General features: G+C 66.0%; 1 protein-coding gene across 1 annotated transcript; it reads right to left on the minus strand.

Moving 5' to 3' along the window:
* Positions 1 to 7,816: 7,816 nt before the first annotated feature.
* Positions 7,817 to 10,264, minus strand: LOC102444905 (neurabin-2). Its single transcript, XM_075918410.1, has one exon. It carries the CDS (start codon positions 9,970 to 9,972, stop codon positions 8,551 to 8,553), a length of 1,422 nt encoding a protein of 473 aa, XP_075774525.1. The 5' UTR covers positions 9,973 to 10,264; the 3' UTR covers positions 7,817 to 8,550.
* Between the last annotated feature and the right edge of the window lie 394 nt (positions 10,265 to 10,658).

Raw genomic sequence — 10,658 nt, forward strand, 5'->3', positions numbered from 1 at the left:
CAGCTCACTTCTGGCTCACACCGGCTCCGGGACCTGCCCCTCTGCGGCTCTGCAGTGAAAGTGTATTAGGAGCCAGGCGGGAGGCAGCCTGGCTCAGTTCTGGTTCGCCCCGGGTCCGGGAGCTCAGACCTGCTAGACAGGGGCTGCCGCCGCCCCACGCTGCTGCCTCTCTAGCAGTGTAGCAGTGCAGGGAGCCAGGAAGCTGGTCTGCAAGAGGAGCTGGTTTTTAAACTGGCTCCCCTCGCGGACCAGCTTCCACCTGACCCCCTGCGCTGGTGCTGGCCCCGCCCCCGGGGGCTATAGAGGAGTCGAGTAACCGATAAAAATCATGAGGTTACTCGACTCGTCAATTAACTGATATTTCACATCCCTAGCTTGTGTGCAGTACGCACTCGTGCACATTCAGAAACGTGCCCTCCTGCGGGCCGGAGGCGTTCTGAGCTGCCACGCCCCAGCAGGGAAAGGCCCCAGCAGGCCGCTGCCTCCCCGGAGCAGAACCTTAGAAAGCCTCATCTTCCTACGCCAAACGGCGCATTCCAGGGCCCGATTGTCCAGCTTCCGCTTCGGAGGCCTGCGGGGCTCCCACTTCAAGCTCTCAGCCCTGGTGGCCGGCACCCCGGGTATGGGAGCAGGACTGAAAGTGGGAGCCGCATGCCCATGGCCCACACCAGGCTGCAACAGACTCAGACTGACAAGGGTGGGGGGCCTGTAGGTTACCCTACTAGATCCACAGGAGGGGTGGACCTATTATTGAGGTGCCAGCACCAGTACCCCAGGCCCGCGGCTCCGCAGCAGCTCCCCATATCGGGCTGGAGAGGCAGCACCCTCCCTCCTGCCCCGCACCCTAAACCCGCTTCCCAGCACCCTCCCTCCTGCCCAGACCCTGCACCCCAAATCTGCTTCCTGGCCAGACCTTGCACCCCAAACCCGCTTCCCAGCACCCTCTCCCCTCATTTTTGGCCTCACCCCAGAGCCTGTGGGGGCCCCACACAATCTACTAGCCTGACCCCCCAAGTCTCTGGTGTGCAAGGGGAACGTGGTGAGCATCTTTCTCCTTGGTTGGGGGCCACGGCAGTGAGGGTTTGATTTTGGGGGTTTTTTGCATCTCACTTTTCATAGAATACTAGGACTGGAAGGGACCTCGAGAGTCATCGAGTCTAGTCCCCTGCCCTCATGGCAGGACCCAGCTCTGTCTAGAGCATCCTGGACAGACATTTATCCAACCTGCTCTGAAATATCCCCAGAGATGGAGATTCCACAACCTCCCTGGGCAACTCATTCCAGTGTTTAACCACCCTGACAGGCAGGAACTTTTTCCTAATGGCCAACCTAAACCAACTTCCCTGGCTGCAGTTTAAGCCCATTGCTGCTTGTTCTATCCCCAGAGGCCAAGATGAACAAGTTTTCTCCCTCCTCCTTATGACACCCTTTTAGATACCTGAAAACTGCTCTCATGTTCCCCTCAGTCTTCTCTTTTCTAAACTAAACAAACCCAATTCCTTCAGTCTTCCCTCATAGCTCATGTTCTCTAGACCTTTCCTCATTCTCGTTGCTCTTCTCTGGACCTTCTCCAATTTCTCCACATCTTTCTTGAAATGCGGTGCCCAGAACTGGACACAGTACTCCAGCTGAGGCCTAACCAGTGCAGAGTAGAGCGGAAGAATGACTTCTCGTGTCTTGCTCACAACACTCCTGTTAATACATCCCAGAATCATATTTGCTTTTTTTGCAACAGCATCACACTGCTGACTCATATTCAGCTTGTGCTCCACTATGACCCCTAGATCCCTTTCTGCTGTGCTCCTTCCCAGACAGTCACTTCCCATTCTGTGTGTGAAACTGATTGTTCCTTCCTAAGTGGAGCACTTTGCATTTGTCTTTATTAAACTTCATCCTGTTTCCCTCAGACCATTTCTCCAGTTTGTCCAGGTCATTTTGAATTATGACCCCATCCTGCAGATTAGTCGCAACCCCTCCCAGCTTGGGATCATCTGCAAACTTAACAAGCGTACTTTCTATACCGATATATAATACTTTTGACTGATTTTCCTGTGGCTCAGTGTGGCCCAAAGATGGCTCCCCGCCCTTGCCCTACAAGAACAATCGATTCACAGCAAGCTGGGGAGCAAATGTCCCTTGCAGTAGCCTGCGTGGCCTGCCTGTCTGCCCAGACACGGCCACTGCACAGTCACAGTTCGTTAATGTTTCAGTGAAAACTAAATGGAAGCGCACTAACACACGGCTAATGGGCAGCAGCCAGGCCCACCCACCAGCCAGGCCCCAGCAGGCAGAGGCGGGGTAAATTCACACCCTAGTGTGCTGCAAACTAATTATTTGACCTGGTCCATGCGTAAAATCGAGAGCAAGTTCGCCACCTGGGAACGCGCCCTGTAGGCACTGCCGCTCAGAGGAGCAAACCCAAGGCATAGATGCGGCTATTCGTCCACTGCCAGGGGAGCGAATTACCCCCGTTCGCGTAACGCTGCGGCGCTCCAGCCACATCCCCACGCCCTAGCAACGCCCGTGCTCACGTGTAAGTGGAAAAGGAGGCGCCCCCGTCATCACAGGAGGCTGGGACGGGGGGATTCCAACCCCTCCACGGGAGACGCACGAGCACAGGACAAGGGCTGGCTGCTCCATGGGGAGATGGCCCGCAGGGCAAGGACGTGGCTGGCAGCCCACGGCGGGGGGCGGGTCTCTGCGACAGTACAGGCTCCCAGTTCATGGCCAGGTGTACCCTGAAGCCGACAGGCCCACGGGCTGGGCGAGACGCTGCTTTCATGCCGAGGAGAGAGGGAGGGTCCGGCTTCGCTCGCAGCCCTTGTGCCCGTCACTGTCGCTCTCCGGCGGCGCTCGCAAGGGAATTAGAGCCCAGTGGCGTGGGCTATGGAGCAAAGCCTTCTGCACAACGGCCGTAGCACCAGCCCTTCACCCCCACCCCGGGGCTGGCTGCATTTCGCCCCACAGGAGCACGGCCAGAGAGTTTGTTCCCCAAGCATTCATCTGCCCAGCAGACAAGCGGCCCGGTGCTCAGGCCACCAGCTTGGGACCGGGAAACCAGCTGCCGCCTCTGCCACAGGTTTCCTGGGTGACCTTGGCACGTCACCAGACTTTTCCAAGGCATGTAAATGTTGCTACGTTCAGGGTCCCAACACCCAACAGATTTAGGACCCTGAATCTCAATTTCAAAAGGATTCAGACACCGAGGAGCCTAAATCCCTTTTGAAAATGATTCAGCCTCCAAAATTCACTGGCAGCCTTCCAGGGGGCGTGGAGCCGTCCACAGCCCTGTCCAAGCCCCAGGGCGCAATGCAGGAAGCTGCAGAACCTCGGGGAAATCATCTGCCCCCGCCCAGGACTCCTGAGCCAAGAAAGGTCACGGCCCCAAGGGAATCACAAAGGTGTCGGGCTGCGGAACAGGGTCTGAGCATCCTCCAGCGCGGTCTGTGATGCTGCCCAGGCGCCTGCCAGCAGCCCCTTGGCCCATGTGCCCTCCGGGCAGGTCAGTGCTGAGCGGGCAGCTGGGGGCTGGTAACGGCCAGGGACTCGCTCGTCCCTGGAGTAACCAGAGCCACTCGCGCTGCCGCTTGCCCACGCGCCGTGCTCCAGGCTGCACGGGGCAGCGTGCTCTCCAGCTGGCCGTGAAAGCTGAAGAACGGCGGCCGGTGTCTCCGTCAGCAGCTCCGAATGGCATGGCGGGCGGGGGGAGGTGGGGTTTTCTAGGCAGAACCCCGCAGGCACCATCGGCACCGGTTCGGTCTGGCGGCTTTCCCGACCGGGAAGACCAACGGCTCCCCGAGCGCAAGCCCAAGGAACGCGGCTGCACGACGGACACAAACGCCCCAGGGCGAGAGGGGCCCGGCACCGCCGCCCTGTGGGATCTGAGTGACCCACGGCAGGCAGGGTCCCTCTGAGCGTAACAAGGACCCAGATTTTAACCCTGCCTCTCTGGGAACATTGGCAAATGGGTCGACTGCCCCCTGCCTCGGTTTCCCCACCAGTAAGGCGGGTGCATTCTCCTCGGGGAGGGGCTGGAAAGCGTCACGGTCAGGCGTGGCGCAGGGCAAGGGACTGTCCCGGCGTGGCGGGGAAAGTATTTGGCATGAATACAGACCCACGAATTCAATCCCAGGCCCTGCGCTCAACCCAGTCAGAAACTGGGCCCCAGCCCCCTCCCCCAGGAGCTGTCTGAACCTGACCCACCCCCCGCTTTGTCAACTGCAGCCCCACGGTCGCTGAGCAGCCCTCCCCACTGTGAGCACAGGAACCCTCTGCCGGGGGGGGAGGGCTCCGAGTGCCTGGGCGTGGCAGGGCCACTCCATGGCTAGTCCCCGAGGTCCCCACTCAGATCCCTGTGCTAGCCAGGATGGCGGCCGCTGCGTCTCCAGGCAGCCTGCCCTGGTCAATGGGGCGCCTGGGCCTGCCAGGCAGGGGCTCCCGAGGGCAGAGCGGCTCTGCGAGCGGTCACAGCGCGGGGGGCAGATGGGCCAGCTGCCCCGGTGCCAGCCTGCCAGGGGCTGGGCAGGTTCTCGCTTTGCCAGCCACCCCCCGCAGCCGTGCCCGCAGACGGCGCGTGCCACAGCCCGTGCGGGTTGGGACGCCTGGGTTCTAGCCTCGTCACTGCCCTAACTGGCCATGTGACTCGGGCCAGACGCGTCCCCTCTCTGGGCCTCGGTTTCTCCTCCCAGCACCCATCCCTGGGGCTGCCCTGACCCATTTGCAAAGCTCTGTACAGGAGTACCGTAATATATAGAACGGCAACCCCCTGGGTTCTATGCTCCCAGCCTGCTCCTGATTCCCTGCCCCCACTGGCATGCAGGGGGGTTGCCGCTGACTGCGGGGACCAGAGGCCAGGGTGATGGGCCCACATACCCAGCCCGGGCATGGAAGACACAAAGAAGCAGTCGGCAGGGAGGGGCTCCCAGGCGTGAGGCAGTCTGGGATTGACAGGAGGGCGCGGCGTCCCCTCCCTCCTGTCCCCCGCCCCCCTGCATTCGGGGCTCCCAGCCCCTGGGCGCCTGGCCGGGGAGAGAATTTTAGAGACGTGTTGGAGTCAGGCCAAGCCCAGCTCCCAGCAATCCCAGCGTGAGGGAGAACCCCACCGAATCCAGGCCAGGAATTCGCCCTCCCGCTGCACCAATGAGACACATGCACCCAACAGTTTGGGTAGGCCCTACAATAACACGGGTCGGCGCGCCTCAGCTCCCAACCAGCTTTACAAGGCAGCGCTTGCCCCCTCCCCCACTCACAGCCCTCGGGCCCCATCTCCAAGGGCTCTGCCCCCCATCGGGGACGAAGCCTCCGAAGGGCTCGGCTCTTCTCTACGCGCCTCCCCGGCCAGGGCTTCCCCAGGGGCTCGGCTGGATCCAGCCCTGCCCGTGCCACATGCGGGGCGTGCCCAGCGGGGAGCAGCCTCTGAGGAGACTTCCAGCTGGGGCACCCCGCCAGGAGCCTGCCCCCCAAGCCCGGAGAGACACGAGTCACCGACCCGGCGGGCACCGCGACTGCTCAGCCGGCCACGGGGCTGAGTCCCACAATGGCTGCACAGCTGGGGGGCCGGTTCACCCCGGCCCGGCCTCGCTCGACACAAGGGGGGCGGGAAGGGGCTGGCCCCGGAGCTCCTGTGCCCCCTCCGCCAGCGGGCGATGGCTCCCAGGGGTCGTGGCGCCTCAGGCGGCCAGGGCGAAGAGGCTGCGCTCAGCCCGAGACCCAGTCGCGCCTCTGCCACCGGCCAGCTACTGTCAGGAACCCCCTGGGGACCTGCAGCTGGAAACTTCCCTGCCGCTGCCAGGAGGGGAGCCCTGCGCCCCTTTGCCAGCCACGCCGGCGCCTCCCTCCCTCTGCGCTCCTCCCACAGGCGCCATGGATGTGTCTACCCCCGGCCCCTCGGCCTGCCCCAGACCCACCCCGGCCCCCTCGGCCTGCCCCAGACCCACCCCCTGCCCCCTCCGCCTGCCCCAGACCCACCCCCGGCCCCCTCGGCCTGCCCCAGACCCACCACCGGCCCCCTCCGCCTGCCCCATATCCACCCCCGGCCCCCTCGGCCTGCCCCAGACCCACCCCGGCCCCCTTGGCCTGCCCCAGACCCACCCCGGCCCCCTTGGCCCGCCCCAGATCTCTGCCACACTCTCCCCTCCCCCCGGGCTCTTCCGTGCCCGCGTGGGTTGTGCTGAAGCCACCAGGGCTGCTTGCACGGAGACTTCCTTCCCCTTTCTCACTCGTGCTGCGCCTGGGGGGCGGGACCATGACAGTTCAGAGACCAGCAGTATCCTGATGCCGGGTGCCCCCCCATCTGCGCCTTCCCCTCTAGGGTCCCCACCTGCCTAAGGGCAGGGACGTGACTGGGCCGCCCCGCCTCCGGAGAGCCCATCTGGAGCCTCGCCGGCCAATGGACAGATGGCAGCCGGAGGCCCGTGGAGAGAGAGGCAGGCCAGGGCAGTGGACAGCACCGGGGCCCAGGACACCTGGCTTTGCCACCGACGTGCTGGGTGACCTTGGGCATGTCTATTTGCCTTTGTCTTGTCTATTCAGATTGAGCTCTTGGGGGCCAAGGCCCTACAGCGCCGCCGGGCGCAGGGCCATACAGGTCTCCTCCTGGCCCCAGGCCCGCCACAAGAGTCCTCACTGGGCAAAGTTGTCCTGCCTGCTCGCCCATGAGGGCCCCAATCCTAACAAGTCCTGCTCTGCAGCACCTGCCACCCAAACGTTAACTAGCCCAGCCTCCAAGCCGGGCGGCCTGAGCTCTGCAAAGGGGGAAACTGAGGCAGGTGTGACTTGCCCGAGGTCACCCAGTGAGTCAGTGGCAGAGCTGGGCATGGAACCTGACGCTCCTAGCACTCAACCCCCTCCCCCATGGGCCTCCCTTGCCCCAAGCTGTGTATGGGTAACAGCCGGGCCTGGAGTCAGACCAGCCGGGAATGGCTCACGCACCAGCCACGCACTGAGCCGCACTCCAGTCCAGGGGTAAAAGGGGGGGGAGGGAGCAGGCGCAACCCAGGACAAGGGGCTGCAGAGAAGTCCCCCCCCCCCCCGCCACGCAACAGCAGCAAGAGCTGGAGCTGGGGTGGTTGGCGCTGCAGGCCCCTGCTCCGGGGGGGGACACCAGCGGCAGCGCCCAGCTCTGGGGGGGGTTACACCCCACACGCCCCGGGCGCGACCCCAGAGGGGAGTCTGTGGGGGGCAAGCAGTGCTCCTTCTTGGCCCCCACAGGCCCCTCCCCCTCCCCACCAGCTCCATGAGCGCATCCCGGGGGCTGCCCCTCCCTGCGAGAAGCCAGGCTCCTGGGATACCCAGGATGTCTCTTGCCCCTCTCTGTCAGAGCACCCCCCACCCGGCTCCCTGCCATGCAGTGCAAGCCCCACAGACACCCGGCAGCCAGGCTCCTGGGATACCCAGGATGTCTCTTGCCCCTCACTGCTCAGAGCACCCCCCACCCGGCTCCCTGCATGCCATGCAGTGCAAGCCCCACAGACACCCCAGCAGCCAGGCTCCTGGGATACCCAGGATGTCTCTTGCCCCTCTCTGTCAGAGCACCCCCCACCCGGCTCCCTGCATGCCATGCAGTGCAAGCCCCACAGACACCCCAGCAGCCAGGCTCCTGGGATACCCAGGATGTCTCTTGCCCCTCTCTGTCAGAGCACCCCCCACCCGGCTCCCTGCATGCCATGCAGTGCAAGCCCCACAGACACCCCAGCAGCCAGGCTCCTGGGATACCCAGGATGTCTCTTGCCCCTCACTGCTCAGAGCACCCCCCACCCGGCTCCCTGCATGCCATGCAGTGCAAGCCCCACAGACACCCCAGCAGCCAGGCTCCTGGGATACCCAGGATGTCTCTTGCCCCTCACTGCTCAGAGCACCCCCCACCCGGCTCCCTGCATGCCATGCAGTGCAAGCCCCACAGACACCCGGCAGCCAGGCTCCTGGGATACCCAGGATGTCTCTTGCCCCTCTCTGTCAGAGCACCCCCCACCCGGCTCCCTGCCATGCAGTGCAAGCCCCACAGACACCCGGCAGCCAGGCCCGGCTTGGCTTTGAGGCCCAGGCAGGCAGGCGGTGCCTGACACCGCTCGGTGCTCCCGGCGGAGAGGAAGGTGGGTTCTGCCTGCTCACCAAACGGGCGCATCCCTGGAGTCACCTGCCCCATTCGCAGCAGGGCTGGCTCAGACCTCCGGGAGGTGGGGGACCCAGATCCCAACCGCGGCTCAGCGTGGCCCCTCACGGCCTGTCTCAGCCCCGGGAGGGGCTGGCTCCGCGGTACCCGAGCCCTGCTCCTCCCCCTGCCCCCAGATCAGTGTGCACTGGACGGATGCTGTCCAGCCACCCCAGCAGTGGCCGCATTTCATGGGGTCGGCGCACGGACAGTGTGGTGGGCACAGAGGCCATGGCACCTCGAGAGTCCACGCCCCGACTGGACCAACAGGGCGACCATGGGGGCATGCTGCCCCGGCTTGGAACCCCCCAGGCAGGGATCTGCAGTGTGATGGGGGGGCCGTGGGGCTAGACACAAGGGCCTGCTGGGGTCTCATCCCAGCTCTGACGGGCGGGGGCCGTTCACACCTCCCATGGGTGGGCGGGCGGCCCGTTACCCCGCCCAGTGCCTACCTGGATGGGAGCCGTGCTGAACTGGATCTTGCGGTTGGGAGCCAGCTCCTCCTCCTCCGACAGCCCGGGGATCTCCACGCAGCTCGACTCGGGCTCGTACAGCCCGTCGGCCTCCTCGTCCTCGTCCAGCCCGCTCCCCCCGGAGTCCTCCCCCAGCCCGCTGTAGGCGCTAATGTCCACCAGGTCGGCCTCCGAGAAGTCCTCCCTCTTGGACTCGTCGCCCAGGTCGGCCTCCTCCTGCCCCTCGGCCTTGCCCTCCTCCGCGGGGCCGGCGTCCGCCTCCGGGGCCTGTCCGTGTGCCTTGGCAGCCGGGCTGCTGTTCTCCAAGGAGGCGTGCACCGTCACCTCGGCCTGGATCTCCTCGGCCCCGGCGGGCCCGGGTGCGAAGCCGGCGGAGCTCTTGCTCCTGTCCTGCTCGGCCGCCGGCTCCTCCGCCCGCTCAGCGGCCTCGAGCTCCTGCTCCGAATCCCCGCTCTCCTCCACCTCCACCGGCTTGATCTTCCGCACCTCCTGGGCGCCCTGAGCCCGTGGGCCCGTGGCCTCCTTCTCGCCCGGCCGGGGGGCCCCCCTGGCCGCCCTGGCTTGGGCCTTGTCGCCCTCAAGGTGCCTGGCTCTGCCCTGGGGAGCCGGCCCCTCGCCCGCCCTGGCTTCCCCCTTGCCCCCCTCCGGGCCCTGGAGGAAGACCCGGGACCGCTTGCTGATGATCTTGGAGTTGAGGGGCCCTGCCTTGCCGGGGGCTTTGTGCAGGTTGTTCCTCAGGTCGGCCTTCTCGAAGACGGCGCTCAGCTGGCTGACGGTGGGCGACACGGCGTCCGTGCCCAGCGTGTCCAGCGACTCGGTGCTGCCGTTGAAGCGCACCACCACGTCCAGCTTCCTGTCCTGGAAGCCGGGCCGCTCCTTCCGCAGCAGGAGCTTGGTGGTGGCCTCCTTCTCCTGCAGGCTCCGCTCGAAGATCTTGCGGGTCTCCTGCAGCTTGGAGGGCGGCTTGTCGGGCTTGGAGTCGAAGCGGCTCACCCGCTCCGACACGCTGGTGCCCAGCGCGAGCAGCGCGCTGTGGTCCACGTTCTCGTTCAGGCTGCTGGCCCGGGGCAGGGAGAGCCGCACGGGTTTCTCCCGGGCCTTGGCCAGGTCGCAGGGGGCCTCGCCCGGGGCGGTCCCCATCTGCAGGAACATGTTCTTGATGCGGTGCACGTTGGACCCATACTTCTTGCTCCGGGCCTTCTTGGCCTCCTCGCTCTCGGCCGGCCCAAGGGCATCCTTTGTGGCGCGCAGGGCCTGGATCCCGGCCTCGTAGGCGTTCCGGTGCGGGGAGGCGCTTCTCAGCCCGCTGCCGGGGCTGCCGCTGCCGGCGTGGGGCTCCGTCTGCAGCATGGCTCAGCGAGGGCTCTTCGCCGGCCGCCCGCACCTCATAGCCTCGCGCGGCCTCGTCCGCCCGGCGCCCTCCCGGCGCGCATCCCCCGCGCAGGCAGCGGCGCGCCTCGGGCGAGGAGGGGCTGGCTGGGGAGGGGCAGGGCTGCTCCTGGCGCCCGGGCGCCCTCGCGATCGCCCCCGGGGAGGGCTCAGGCCATCTCCGGCCAGGTGATGCGGCCCCCTCGCCCGCCCCGTCTCCCCCCGCCGCTCGCTGCGCCTCAATGGCTGGTGATGGAGACCGGAGGCTCCAGCCCTTCTGCAAACGGCCCAGCCTCCCGCCCGGCCCCGGCTCCCTCTGGGTCTTAGAGCGAGCGCACGGGCCTGGCCGCCCGGGCTGGGCGGGGGGAGCCCCCCCGAGCGGGCCGGGGCCACAGGGGAGTCGACCCAGAGCGGCTCTGGAACGCGGCCCCCGGGCGCCTGTCGCGGTGGGACGGAGCCGCTGCGCCAGGCCGGTTAGCGCGGCCCCGGGGGCTCCCTCGCCCCGAGCCAGCAGCCCACGCGCCTCCGCAGGGCCTGGGGCTGCCCCTTTTCCTGGTGCCCTGGGCCGGATCCAGCTCAGCCGCCGGAGGGAGGCAGGGGCAGCGCGTGGAGGGGGGTCTGGCTGTTACCCTTGGGGAGCAGCGGGGCTTTGGGAGGGCGGGCGTCAA

The sequence above is a fragment of the Pelodiscus sinensis genome, unplaced genomic scaffold, assembly GCF_049634645.1.
Source record: "Pelodiscus sinensis isolate JC-2024 unplaced genomic scaffold, ASM4963464v1 ctg70, whole genome shotgun sequence".
In the NCBI taxonomy this organism is placed as follows: Eukaryota; Metazoa; Chordata; order Testudines; family Trionychidae; genus Pelodiscus; species Pelodiscus sinensis.

What these genes read in the sequence shown, in the direction of transcription:
- LOC102444905 (XM_075918410.1), bottom strand. Translation starts at nt 9,972, where the DNA reads ATGCTGCAGACGGAGCCCCACGCCGGCAGCGGCAGCCCCGGCAGCGGG.